The sequence below is a fragment of the Nesoenas mayeri genome (assembly GCF_963082525.1).
Source record: "Nesoenas mayeri genome assembly, chromosome: 2".
Classification (NCBI taxonomy): Eukaryota; Metazoa; Chordata; class Aves; order Columbiformes; family Columbidae; genus Nesoenas; species Nesoenas mayeri.
In genome coordinates, this window is record NC_137543.1 from 134,819,244 (window position 1) to 134,834,458 (window position 15,215).

The 15,215-nt window shown below is 40.7% G+C and overlaps 1 protein-coding gene across 1 annotated transcript in view; it reads right to left on the minus strand.

The window, feature by feature from the left end:
* Window positions 1-13,957, minus strand: part of SCIN (scinderin) — a gene marked incomplete at both ends in the record, with an annotated part of 48,783 nt that extends 34,826 nt beyond the window's left edge. The window contains 3 exons of the mRNA XM_080340322.1: window positions 7,538-7,699; window positions 9,243-9,397; window positions 13,759-13,957. Coding sequence (XP_080196448.1) covers window positions 7,538-7,699; window positions 9,243-9,397; window positions 13,759-13,957 — 516 coding nt within the window. The remainder of the gene's footprint in view (window positions 1-7,537; window positions 7,700-9,242; window positions 9,398-13,758) is intronic.
* Window positions 13,958-15,215: the final 1,258 nt, after the last annotated feature.

Below are 15,215 nucleotides of genomic sequence, written 5' to 3' on the forward strand. Positions count from 1 at the left end.
TTTTAATCCTATGTCTTTGTTGAAGTACCTATTAATTTCCAAGCCCGTACTCTAACTGCTGATTTGCATTCTCTTATATAAAGAGACATTAAAAAGCTAAATGAATTAAAGAGGTTTCAAAACTCTATTTGAAGCAGATTTGTTGCAAAACTTCAATTTTGGTAGAAAATAAAGAAGTGTTTAAGAGATTAAGTCTCAGTAATCTTAAGATATAAAACTAAAAGTTTAAGCTTTCATTAAGGAAAGACTTTAAGCCAATTATCACAAGCTGGTGTGCCTATATTCTTTGTTGGCAGGCCCTGATGCACTCTAGATGTGTTCACCTTTGCCTGTACCTACACCAGAACATGCTCCCAGAATGTAATTGCACCTCAATTAAAAAAATTACCACTCTTAGTTAAGAGTCCACTAAATCTATAGTGTGGATGGTGTCATGTCAACATGACACAGCTCATGCTGACTTAATGTATGTCAGTCTGGATGTTGTCCTCTGCTCCTCCAAACCACAACGCTAGGTACTGAGGCATGGCTTTGAAACACAGGGGCTTAGAGCAAAAAGACCTTCAGCTAAACCTTCTTCACTCATGGGAAACACCATAACACATTCTTTCTACTCTCACAACTTGCACAAAAGAGCTAAAAGCAAGAGAAGGTTTGTAAAGTTATTACTGCCGTAATTCCTTTCTTCTCTTGGGCTTAGCTGCTTCTGTTTGTTAGGCAGAATCTGATTAGAGCCTGGGCAAAAAAAACCACATCACAGAAAGCCACTGCAGTGGTTTCACAGTGAGCAGGTAGAAGAAAGGCCAACAAGGCTTGTAAAGAAAGGTGGGTCAGGAGGAGCTGCAGTGCAGGAACACCCAAAGGAGCTTGTGCTCCTAATACACATGAGTGAGTGAACCAATGATACCACTTCTCAAAGGAAGGAGGAAAAAAAAACACAACTTGCAAAGCTAGAGACAGATTGAACATGTGCTAAATATTGGCAAAGCTTTTATACATATCCTAGGTCCTGTGTTTTTTTTCCTCAAGGTAATTGGCATGCACTCATCTGAGACTCCATTCTCTTCATGGTCATTAATAAACAGATGTTCTGATGAGGCAAGCGTTAATTTTAGAGGAAACTGTTATTTGTTAAAGTCTCATCTCTTAATGTTAAGAGATTTAAAGGAAAACACCAATAGAAAATACAAATAGACATTGAAAAATCTTTTACATTAATTGCAAACAACAGAAGTCCTTTGAGTACCTTCAGTTCTCCATAGAGGTATTTGTAAAACAATGGCATATTACCCTGATGTCTATAATTCAAACACCAAAACTGAATGGAAAATAATTGGAAACCAAATGGAAAGCCCTAAAGCAAGAGTGTGGAGTTTGTTTGGTTTTTTTTTCCTTAAAAGAAGAGTGCTAAATCAAGAAAATAGAGTCCAAAATAAGCAAAGAGTAAAACTGAATAAAAGTGACTACAATACAGCACTTTGATAGTCCACTGACATTCAGTTTTTTAGGAACTGACATACGTAGTGAGAATAATGTTTGGCTTGAACAAACTTAATATAGGCTTCTGGAAACATTTTTCTCCTTAAATTATTCAATGCTTTTATTGTCTTGACATCTGAATTCTTGATATAGGGATATAAAATTAAAAAAAAAATAATCATTTCACATATTCAAATCTGCCTTTTACATTTAATAAAACTGTAATACAGTCAGCCATTGAAAGTTGTAGAGTTTTGATAATCCAAAACAAACTCTGAATTCACTCAGGCAGAATTCTGCTGAGGCCACCACGAGCCTGGCCCTGCTATGATTATAGTGGTGTCATTGTAATCAGCCTTTGAGTCTCCTATTTGATTCATCTGGAACAAACTGACAGAGTAAAATGAGTCATATGTACCAGAATCATACACTTACTACATTAATTTTCCCCCCTCACACCTGTTTTGCCAGTATATTGTGGGAACAGCTGTTGCTATACCACCATGGATTAAAGGCTGTTGTATCAAGATATTCATTCTAAGTAATAGCAACTCAAGCAACAAAACATCTGGATGCCCTACAGCATCAGGGAGAAAAGTAACCTAACTGAATCCTTGAGAATAGGTATATGTCCTGTCCTTCTGAAGCTTTAAGGATGGTCTCTGTTTCAGCCACTTTTCTGCAGATGAGTGAGGTAAGGGGAAGCTTTCCAGTCCATAGAGTATCAAGGAAAGCTACATACTCTGAAGTGGGTGAAAAAAAGGCTTAATATATATTTTTCTCCATTTGATGACTTTGGGACTATAACAGTTTCCAGAATACTGGAGTTCACACTACTGGACCTGTAAATACAATTGGTTCATAGATTCACAGAAAAATGAGATGCTTTCTTACTAAGATACACTGTGCATAGATATAACCACATTTTTAAGTTGTTAACAAGTCCATAAAGTTAATAAGGAACTAAAGCAGTTTAGTTCAAGCTCTGCTACTTGTTTGTCAACTCCCTGCTACAGCATGAGCAATAATTTAACCCTTAGCTGGGGCAAACTGGGGAAGAGGTTAATTGTAGGAGAAACATGTGAATGAAAAACACAGAAAAAGGACATGACTAGTTGGTTGTCAGTGCCAGGGAAAGCAACTAGAAGGAGAAACTTACAGCGATGAACTCCCAAAATGCAAGAATCTGCTCTTCCAGTCCTGTTCATACCCAAACAGTAACTTTATTACAGCGATTAATATGCTGATCGTGGTTTCTCTAAACGAAGTGAAGCAAAGCCACTTAGAGATAGTGCAGGCGAGAGGCAGGGAGATTATAGAAGCAAGTAAAACTACAACTATGCTCAAGGTTACAATGTGATGCTGAATCATACCCCATAGTCATAATCACAAAGCAAGTATCTGTCCTCTTGGTCCTTTACTGTTAAAAAGCAGAAGTTAATTAGCTTTTGAAAATATAATTTAATCTATAGAAAGTTAACAGTTTTTATGATAAGATGTTGTCATTACAAAGCTAGCCTTTTTGCATTATATATTTTTTCCTAGCATCTTTGTGCAAGACAGCAGTCTTTTTCCTTTTGACATATCTATTATGTCAGGAGTTCAAGTACAGCTTTATTCAGTCTCATACTTGTGGGTTCTAACACCATAATTTGCACTTGTGATTCATGGAGCCCTTAAGAAGTACATACATTGATTGTTGGATGGCACAAGTTGTTTTTATAATAAGCACACACCAGGCTCTTAAATTGCAAACCAGCAACCTCTTGGCTGTTTATAAATCAGTTTATAAGCATCACTATAGGAATGGAAAAGCTGGACAACTAAGTGCCTTTTACCATAAGTCTTCACTTAACTTGATACAGTTATCACCTCACCATCTGCATTCTTCTTTGGGAAGAACGGTAACATTTCCTCAGCAGAACGTTGATTGTACTGACAAAACTTTCCAGCCTCGATCAGGCCCAAGCTCAGAACTGTTTGGTACATATCACACATCACACATCCTTATTTTATTAACTGTCTCCTAATTTCTTCCAGGAGGCCAAGGAGTATGCAGCCTAGAGCACCCTGTGCTCTACCATCACTTGGCTCATAGCGCCACTGCTGCCTCCCATCCAGAGGCAAGTCAGTCAGAGGGAACCAGCTCTTACATTTTATTGATACTAAGCTCTATCTAAACAAATGCATATAGAATATTTTTGCTAGTCAGTCAGGATACAACTTTAGACAGTTTGGGAAGCTCTGCTGCATGAAGGCTGAGTTGAGAAGCTTTCAATAAAATCAGCTGATTATTTCATGTTGGGTTTTTTTTGCTGTATTGCTGCTCCCATTATTTCTGCTTCACGCTTTGATAGCTACCCAAATTATCAACATATCTCAACCTCAAACCTTCACATTTTGCACATCAGTGTACACCAATGTATGTAGGCTGAATTTCACAACACTGATATTTCTTTCCCACTTTAAACCAATCACTAAGAAAATTGACAGAAAGATATTAAAGTCTTTAGCACATCTTACCAGAAATACCCATATATAAGCTGCATTAACATATGCATCCAGATAATACTAAAATAGCCTGGGAAACACTATGTATGCTATTCAGTGATTGGCACAATGATTAATGTTTTTCCTTCCATTGTCATTTTCCATGCCCTCTCATGTTCCTTACTGTTTTGAGAATTTGTCTTTGTGATGGAGGAGGAAAGAGGGATGTGGCTAAGGGGAGTCGGCTGAAGGATGGGGTGATGCAGGGAGACCTGCATCTGGAGATAAAGGGGACAGCACAGAGCAAGGCCAGACAGTTTATGGCCACCAAGAACTGCCAGACCTGTCATGGTGCCTCTCAGGTGAGACATCAAGAAGAGCTCAGCACCCTCCAGCCAAAAGGATGGGATGGGAAGTGTGGTAGACCACCATGGCTTCTGAGAGGGCTCGAGCACAGCTATGTCAGGACAGTACCTGAGAAGGTAAGGTGTGCTTTACTCCAGACCTGCACAAAGCATTTTCAGCAAATGTCTTGCACTTGCCTTCCCTTTCCTAAAGGCTTCCTCACAGGGAGATCCCCAGGATCATAAAGGAGGTGTCATGGAGATCTCTTATTTAAAAAAAAAAAACAAAAACATAAATCTGGGTCAGGCACCCAGGGCATCCTCCTGGACCACTCACTGCATTGGAACATCAGTCTGTTGATCACAGCACTTATGTCATGGTCTTACAGAAGGTTGTTTGAATAAAAGGTCTTTGCCCATTACCCACAGCTAATGACTGCCTTCATATCAAAGACAGAGTTTTCTCTACCATATGCAGCTATTCCAGTCTAGAGAGGTCAAAGGAGGCAAAGTACAACCCGAACAGGATGTTTGAAGTGCTGTAAATGTAGTTTAGTAACATATCTAGGTATAAGGTAACCATCAGAACATGAACTGTAAATGTGTGAACCTAGCTGGAAATGCACAGCAACACTTTCAATTTACGGCATTATCACCAGGAGGGAAACCTTTGTGACTTCAATGATTTATTCCTCATAATTATTGCTGTTCTGAATTTTCTTTATCTGTTCAAACCACAGGTTTAAAATACTGCTGTAATTGAGCTCAGTGGGAAAACTGCAATGATTGTTCATTATGTTAGATAAATGGCTTGATGAAATGTAACAGGAAATGGACTGGCACAAGGAGTTTTGCAGTGACATGGAGACGATCCTTCTAGTTAGCTAAGAGACTGAGGAAAGTAAGCCTTGGAAATTCATCTTATTTGACATGCTACAAAAATTTTAAAAGCACAGACCATAAGCTCATGTTTTTATTCAATTACTGCCCATTATTTTCAGACAATGACTTAGCAGTGCCCTGCAATGAATCCCAAGACTCAAGGCAACCCTATTTACAATTCATTTCATTTCAATTATCAAGGAATGTACTTGAGATTCTCTTTTTTTTTTTTTTAAGTACCCCTACATTCAATTAGGAGCTTCTGTAAAGACTCGCATATTTACAGTGGACCTCTAGTCATGGATAACGTCAATCTGTCAATCTTATTTCAGCTTGAAATATAGTTCTTGTAAAACTTGCTCAAGATTTCCACCATGACTGTTTTCTAGCACTCTTGGTTCTCTATAGGCACTTCACTAGACTTATCTACATCTTGAAGGATGTCACACATTGCCTTTTCATTTCCCAAAAGAAAGGTGTGGTTTACATAACCTCTGATGAAATGACTACAAATGTCTGGATGCTGAAACACTTTTTTCCTTAATTGTTAATACATCCAAGAAAACCCATCCCTTGTATACCACTGATATGAGAAGACCAAGAACTCTTATTGGTCATGTGATTCAACTGACACTTCCTATAGCATGGTAAAGAAGAGATCTAGATGTTGTGCACATCTTCTTACAAAGGCACAAGGTTGCATCGCTGCTTGACCTCCATCTTGTCAAACAGGAAATCAGAAACCACAGTGATTTCATACCAAAAAAAGGCTCACAATGTGTGGTCAGTGTTAGAAACCAAGACCCTAAAGTAGTATTACATTTCAATTGGTTAGTGACAGAGCTCTCCTCTCAACAAATGTCATCAAAAGGGATGAAGCCCAAACTATACACATAGCACCACTATCCACTGAAATGTGTTTCATCGGTGTCATTGTCATGTCATCAGTGTGACCCAAGTAAGAATTTTAGGTGAACTGGGTAACTGCAGCACAGTCAGGGTCAGTACAAGTCAAATTAATGCAGTACATTCAGTTCTACTGGGTGGCCATGGGAAATTAACTCCAAACCAGAAGACTCAGGCCGTGTGACAACCTGACAGCAAAAGCAGTGCTTTCTATCAGTGTTTAGTTCCAGCTTTCCCACCTCCCATGGGTTAACTCTGAAAGAGAATAGATTATCTGAGTGATGATTTGAGTCTTCTGTGCATCCTAAATACAAAGTGACAGAGAGAGATGTTGGGATACTGATCACTTGGCAGTTTCAGATGATTAGACCACCACGCCATAAGAGGAGTGGGATTAAGCTCAGAAAACACTGGTTGATGTTCTGTCTGAAGGCTGCTAAGCATGATAAAATGCTAATAAGCATAATCAACACAGACACTTGATATTACCACACCAGGGGACACTTTTCAGAAGAAATAGCCAAACCTATAACATGAGTTCAGAGTAGCTCCTCTTTTAAACAGAACAGGGAACTCTTCTCTGAAATTTTGGTGAAGAAGCTGACCACTTCCTTATGAAGAACACAGTTAAGATCAGCTACAGTTGCTGCCTTGCTGATAAACTGTTTTCTTTCATATGCTCTTAATTTTATATGCAAGCATATCAGGCAGTAGAATAATTTCAAACTGCTAACTAGCATCTAACTAGTGTGGACTACATCCCAGCTGCCACTTTTAGAATTCATTTTAAGACTTTTTGATACTAAGGTGACAATACTATACTTTAAGCCATCTGATGCAAGCAAAATTATCTTATCTGTCCAGATGCATCTGTGCTAAGTCTGTCCCTCTACTTGCTTTCAGCAGAAAGCCTTGAAGTATGGGATTGCTTCTCAAGTGATCGCTTGAAATACTCAAGTAGTTTTATAACTCATTGTATGACAAGTTTATTATGACAACTTCTTTTGCATCTATTTCTTTAGAGTGAATTTTCACAATCAAAGTTTTATGAAGAAATGCTCTTAAGAGAAAGGTCCAACCTGTGTTCTGCTCTGAACCTCAGCACTGATCCCATTCAGCTGGCAGACAGCGTCAAGGTTGGATACAATTAACCATGAACAGCTTACTGTTCAAACATTAGTAGTATAAAAATCTCAATATCTTGAGTGGGAAAGAGAACCATTTCCAGAAGGATAATCTGTGCATACTTCAGAAAACATTTAGGGCAATTTTGACCCTTCGAAGTGGGGTCAAAATGGTAGAACTGAGTTTCTAAAACAGATTCTTTCTGTCAGTTTGCACAAATGACAAAATCAGTTGAGCATTTTAGCATATGATTCAGACCTTAAAAGGGATGCTGCATCTCTGCAGTGTGTTTAACTCTAAGAAAGACTTACAGTTCCAAGGTCAATAATGAAACAATCTCCTCTATTGAAGCTGGTCCAAGCCAGGGGAACTTCTGTGGCTCTTACAACTCTCCGGCCCTTGATATGCAGAAGCCTCTTAGCACTCAGATCATTAGTAACAACATGATTAAATCCAGATGCAACACCACCTGCCTGAATGAAACAAAAACAAAGCAGCAAGCTTTATTTCCATTTAATTTCTGCAAATTTACCCTCTTACTACAGCTGAGGAGCTAGCAGAGGAAAAAAAGATTAAAAAAAAAAAACACAACAGCTTATGCAGTGAGAGGTGAGCCAAAATAATATACTGTTTAACAGTGCTGAACACAGACCAGGCCGACTTGGGGAACACTGCTGCTACTGAACTCTCAGTTGTGAGCCTCTATCTGACAATGGAGATGTCACTTGGCTTCAAAGGGTTTTCAGATGAATGGGAAAAGGGAAAGCACAGGATTTACTGTACTTTCCTGCATCATCCAGAGGATAAGGTAATGCTGAGCCACATTGTTAGGACAAAAATCAGTAGGTCATCAAGTAAGGACTAATAGAAAGCAGAGGAATATGGAGCTCCTGTACAAGTTTTCACAACTTCTTTAAATTCAGAGGTTTGGAGGTTTTAGTGCCTAGTTATGTGTACAGAAAGGAGTCATTCCACAGCAGCTCTGTAATTTTCTGAAAGGAATATTTGCAGCTTAGGAGGCAATCTAGCAAAGAGCATCAAACTGGGGAAAGCGAGACCAAACTATTGATTTTGCAATCTATAAAGTGTAAGTTTAAGCCAAATTTGTTCATGTAAACTAACTTGGCCATTTGCCTCTGAGGCAGCATTCTGCACGCCTCCAGGAGACCCAGATCTCGGGTTGAAATAGAAAATGTATCTTGAAATTACAAAGGAAAAAGAGTTGGCAGGTCACTGTCAAGCTCTCTTACGTGAACAGAGTTAAAAGCTTCAAATTAGTTGTGTAGACTCTGACAAGTTACAAGCTTCCATAATGTGAAAAAGGCTGACTGATCAATGGCTCCCAGAGCTCCTGTTACAGGGAGATTCTCAGGCGATACATTACTTTCTTCTTAAAAAGCACAGATGTCTCAGAAAAATTCCTTCCAAAAGAGTCTGCTTCTGGAAGTGACACAAAGCAGCTGACAGTACAGCTTTTTAAAACAATTTTTTCATGAAAAGTATTTGGAAGTTTGTTTTACCTACTTCAAATTAAAGAACAGCAGTAGGACTGTGAAAGCACCATTTTTAGACAAAAGTGAGGTTTTTGTCTTTTCCAGTCTGCTCATGTTTTTAACCACTCAAGCACATTGGGTTCTGCATTTGAACAAAATGATTCAGTCTACAATACAGAAATGGTTTCTGTGACATGTACTGCCTCCAAACCACAGAGTCCCTACTGTGAGCACCCTTAGACACATAAGTATGAAATCTCAGGACAGCTTGATTTGGGGGGCATAAGAAAGAAAATAAAACACTGGAACCGGTTTTCAGTTATCAGAACAGACACTGGTAAACAAGCTGCTGCCTTCTGTACAAGTACTGGGACTCCTATAGTTTAGGATAGATAGATCTAAAACCACTGAACATTAAGGCAAAGATTTTAAACTTACCATAACAGATGCAAAAAAAAAAAAAAAGATTTTTTTTACTTGGGGGACAATGTTTCATAATACATTTTGACCACTGGCTCTTTACCTTGTATTTAATTCCTCCTTTGAAGTAGCTCACAAACTCAGTAGACTCATATCCTTGGATTTCTCTACTCTGCACAGGCTTTCCTCCTAAATAGTCATCCATTTGAACAGTGAAAATAGCTGCAGCGGTGCTTTCGTCCTGGGTACATTCTTTCCCTGAAATAAGATTAAATATTATGTAACTTTGAATTCTGCTGGAAAAAATGTTTCTGTGACCATCAGGCGTGGCCTTCAGCAGGTAGTACAGCCCATATATATGTTGCAACAAAGCACTACATCATAAACTTGTTCACCACCAAGTGCACAGTCATCCAGACCATTTCTTAACAAGTTGTAGAACTGCATTCGTAGGAAACAAAAAGTGAACAATAGCCAAGTTTGTCTTCTCTCAGCCTCTTTGAACAATAGAGCGTTTTAATTGAGTTTAGCATGACAAGAGTATATAGTAATGATTTTTGGACTTTGATCTGAATTGCAAAGGCCAAGGAAGGCCATCAAAGGGCTGATTAGATGGTGAACCTATTTAAAGTAAGAGCAACTTGCCAAGCCACAAAGATAAAATAACTCAAAGAAAGTCCTCTTGACACTATAATGCAAGCAGATGGTATTTTCCTTAGGTATCTTATTAAATTGCCTGGTACAGCTGGGCAGAAAGAAAAGCAGCTTTGGGGCTCTGATATTTGCTTCATGAGGTCACACTTTGGTACCTTTCAGAGATTAGCCTAGTCTTAGGACTGTGGCAAAAGGGCCTCCTTACCTAGTCTGTTGATGGCCTAATCACACTGCAAAGCAGGCTATATATTAAGTCAAAACTTTTAGCATGGGCTCATAAATTTTTGGTGAACATTTTCAGCAGTTTTGATTGTTTCAAGAAGAGCACAAGCAGGATCAAAAGTCTCAAACAACTGGCTTCTCAAGAACTTTTGAAGAGTAGGGAAAGAAAGTCTTCTGTTTTGTATGTATTTTTTCTTTCTCAGTAAGAGGGGCATGCTAGTAACAGTTCTCAAGAGCAGCTTCTCACATTAACTATTCCCTTGCTTCTAGGTGACTGAGTGGAAAAATACCACAGAGCTGTAGACAGATATACCTTTCACAGGCTGTAGGAGAAGGGGGAAGTGTGTACTGAGGTCTTGGTGTCACCCCATTGTGTAGTGAGTCATTGGCATCACAGAAAGCCCACTGATAAGGTATTAGGAAAGAATAAAGCATGGGAGAGGGAGGACAGGGATGCTTAAGAGCATCAGTGACCTTGCTCCTCTCTTAGGGAGGGTGAGCACCCTATTCATGGCCCAGCAGAGCAAATGCCCCAAGACAACTCCCTTCTGCCCACCAAACAGTGGTTCTTCTCTCAGGAACAGTGTCACCACTGCCACCACCACAGCTTTTGAGAGGACACAGATGCAATGGAAGCCTCCAGAAACAGCAAGGATGAAACAGGGAAGGGATCCAAAAAATAACAGAGGCACAGGGAAGAGAAGAGCACAAGGCCTGACCAAAAGAGGTAAAAAACATTACTGAAAGAAGGATGTAACACAAGACTCTTTGAAAAAAAAAAAAAAATTCCTCATCATTCAGAGACAGAAGAACTTGCTATGTGGCAAGACACTTTCTCAGACCTGGGTACCACCTTAAAGATGGTGGTACAGATTTTCTTTTTTTAAATAGAGTTATTCATATCCCTTAGGAAGAGATCCTTTAGACTACTTGCAATTACACAACAGGGTTCAGGGTCAAAGAAAACTGGGTTTGGAACAGTTTCAGAGATAAGAACCACTACCAGGCTCAGTCTCACAGCTGCTATGCAATAAAATACTCAGTGACTCCTCATTAAAAAAAAACCAAAACCACACACAACACAAGTGAATATCAATCCCAGTGTAGGTTATTCAAGCTTGCATGAAAAACAGATTCATCTTACAGTCTGAGGCACAAACAGCTATGAATAAACCAGAGTATATAAGGAAAAGAACAAATATTTTTACCAGACTAGATCCTGGTTCACATGGACAGGTCTTAATCTCTGGGGACAAGGATTAAAAAAATAGTCAAAAACCACCATGCACAATTTTATTAAAGATAATAAGTGGGGTATAGCCAGTCTTACTCCCACAAGTAGCCTCATACTGGCATAATACATGTTGTTTCTACTAGTGATAGTTTCAAGTTGAGACAGCTCCCTTAGGATTAGTAATTTAGCAACTACAACATCCCTCAAGTGCCAGTCCAGACAACTGAGCCAGGATCTCTGAGCAAAGTTAAAAATGGATACAGCTACTATGACACAGATGCACATAGATTACTTGGCCATACCAACATCAGTGCAGCACCCAAATTAGATTGTTAGAAATTATCCAACCTGGACAGCACTTCATTGTATGTGAGATATTTGGTGAAACAGTAGCTTTCACATAGGAACTGTCAGGCCAATAGAAAAACTGTTTGATCACTTTAACCCTAGGATGTCAGTCACAGCACAAGACTGTCAGCACATCAAGTTCATAGAACATCTTCTCATGGTCTAGACCTCCTCCTAACCCCTTGGGTATAAGCAAGGTACTAGGTGGAAGTTTGCCCCTATATAATATGAAATTCAACATTCTGCTTTTTTCTGAATTTGGGAACTTTCTAGTGAAGTCAGAATCCTTTCAGACTCAAAGTCACCATATGACACCCACACAATTGCACATGCCACAGTTGACAGGCAGGAGTAGGGACATGTCAACAAATGGTAAGGCCTTGGTAAGTATTCAAGTCTAAAGTCTGTAGGGCTTCCACCAATCTAATTTCACAAGAGTTCTTCCCATCCTAAAGTCTGACTGCTAATGACTACTGTAACTGTTCAAAGACAGCTTATGCAAAGTCTTCAGAAAGACCCTACTGAGGTCTTCCTGGCCCACAGGTTGTAAAGCCTTTTCCCATGAGCAAAAAGTTTGGTGTATATAAAAGCAGTGAGAATCAGTCAACAAGAATACCAGAATGATTCAAATTCTTGCCCTGGGTGTGACTGCCCTTGCCCATATACACCTGTGTGAAGTTCTGGTCTCCTGCTGCTATTAAGCTTTCAGCAGTGTCTAAGCGACTCCACTCCACTACTGGAATATCTTGCAAGCAGGAAGGGATTTCCCAGTAGTTGGCCACACTGCTGCCAGTCTGCCAGCTGACTAAGAACAATGTGTGCACAGATTACCTTAAGCTAGTCACAATATGTGGACATCACTACATCAGCATGAGATATACATCAGCATGTACAACTAAAGGTCTTTAGCCAACAGCAGAGAGGTTTTAATTAGTGCAAATATCAGTCACTGTATTGACTTCACTTCCAGTCACTAAGAGTCTTTGCATCTTTCCCTGGTGTCTACTGTACCTTAGCTGCTACGTAAATAGTTCTAACTTCATCAACAAAGCTCTCAATAGCCAAACCCTGCTGTTAACTAGCAGTGCTGTGGCATAAGAACATCTGTCAGAAATTAATTTATGCTGCCATCTATGATTATAGTCTTGTCAGAGACAGACACTGTCCCACATGCCAGCTGGATAACTGGTAACACATGCAAAACTACACAAGCTTGAAACATTTATGCAGAAACAACCACCGCTTTATCTGCTGTTCTTTTTCAATGCATCTAAAAATACAATGAGAACCACAGAAACTCAAACACATTAATGTTAACACACACTGACATGTCTTTATGTGCACTCACTGAGATAATTGCCTACAAACACAAACTGGATGGTGAAATAAGAACAAAGTAGTAGATTTCAGGCAGCTACACAGCAACCACTGTGGCTGGATGACTTGGTGACTAGACAAAAAAGTCTCAAGAAAACTCCAGAAGAGGAGGAAGTCACCTAAAATGCATCCTGATGTCAGACCTCTGCTTTGCTGTAAACACTGTGCTAGTCAAGGTTGAAGGCAAAGGACATCAGCCCAATTGCAGTGTTTGGAGGGGGTTTACTAGGCTGTCAGACTGATATTAAAGAGGTTTTACAAAAACAAAAAAATGGTACCTTTGCCTCCAATTTCTGTATCATCAGAATGCAAAATTAGTCTAGCTGAAAAAGGCAACATGTAGGCACAAAGTGGTGCAACAACACCACAGGGAAATGGCTGAGATGAAAGTTGGTCCTTGTAGAAACAAAGGCAAGAAGACTCTTTATCTGAACGAAGGCAGATTTCACTCATGAATCTTGTTTGGATGCAGCCAATACTTGACTTTAACCCTTCAGTACTCTTCCAAATCAACATTGCAAAGCAAGCAAATGTTCACCTTTCTATCATACCCCACTCTCACTCATGCCCAGAGCCCTGTAGTCCCACCACATCAGAAGCACTGTGGCTTGGCATCACCCAGATCCTTGGCCGTAGCCCTACTTATATTATTTAAGCGCCTCAACTTGGAAGCTGCACACGCACAGCATTTCTGAAGAGAGGAAAAATTCAGTTCCCGATCCCCTGGAGCTCAGCGAAGCCGCAAGACACTTCAGCACCAGCACCCGAGCCCCCCGCTGCCTACCGAGCCAGTAGTGGAGGCGGTAGGCGGTGCCGGAGGGGCGGAGGACGGTGTACAGCACCAGGTAGGCGTCCCCCACGAAGAAGTCGCCGTGGAGGCTGGGGGGGACGAGCACCAGGTCCAGCTGCTCTACACGCCACACCTGCAGCCCGCTCTGCCGCCCAGCCTCGGCGAAAGCCGGCAGGGGTCGATCGGGAGCCATGGCGAGTAGCGAAAGGCAGCACCGCTGCCTCCCCCGCGCCGCCTTTATAGCGCTCGGCCCGGCCCCGCGGGCGGAGCGGGAGCAGGACCGGCCCCGCCCGGCAGCCGCCCGGGGCGGGGGTGCGGCCGCGGCCGCTGCTCCGCTGCCCCGCTGCCGAGCCCGGTGAGTGGAGCGGCCGGTCCCCTCAGGCCAGCGGGATGCACCTCCCAGCCCCGGCTCCTCCTGGCGGTCCCGGTGCAGGCCGGCCGAGTTCTTGTCTATTTATTACTCTTATTAGTTTTTAGCACGCCGACAAAACAGACCCGACACAGCTTTTCTGTCTGTGCCCAAAGGCATTGCAGAAGTGTTATATATAAGAAGCATCCCTTGCTGCAAACGGAGAATTTATCTTTATTCTAAAATGAGGAAAAAAAAAAGGCAAGAAAGCAAAGAACAGCCGGCCTGACCCACTAGCTACAGGTGTTAAAGGGTTGCTCATATTGCCTATATAGTTATCACAGCCGCCCTGTTTTTGTAAGCTGCTTGTATCAGAATACAGACAGTTTCTATAGCTTGCATTTGCTGCTGGGCTCTTTTTTTACCCCAGATTGGAATGACAGAGCACAGCTCTCATTCTCCATCCAGTAACTTTATTTTGTTTGTTCAATGTTGCCAGGATTTTTGTTTGATTTTTTTTTTGGGGGGGGGGTGGTGAATCTTGTATCTTTTTGAAGATTCTAGATGAAGCCCAGAATTTGTTTCAATTTCCTGGTCTCAGAAAATGGAAAGCATAGTACTGGTGTTTTTCCAACACAGTGCAACAACAACTTTAAAAGGGCTAAACCCACTTCCTACTTGTCCTAGCAGGTTGTTACAACATAAAATTTATAGCAAATCACTGCTTTCATCTGATGTTGGCAGGAGATAGATTAATTTGGGTAGGATACAGATAGGTACAGCTCATGCTGTCAGTTTATAAAAAAATTACATTTCAGAGAGGGTTGAGTTTAGGTCCTGGCTTAATTTTAAGGCTCATGATTTCCCCACTGGGTTATTTTATCAATTTAATACAAGCAGAGCGCAGATGTTCAGCTGCGCATGGATCACGGCTGCCTCAGTAAGGAGGGAGAGGCACAGAACTAAATGCAACAGAACAGCTGGAGAGCATCTTCTCTGGCATAAAGTTTAAAAAGGCACCTCATCTAAGAAATCCTTTTAAGTATCTTCCCTGCCTTCTTTTCATGCTGTCTGGTGTACGATTTAGCTATAGAGGGAAAAG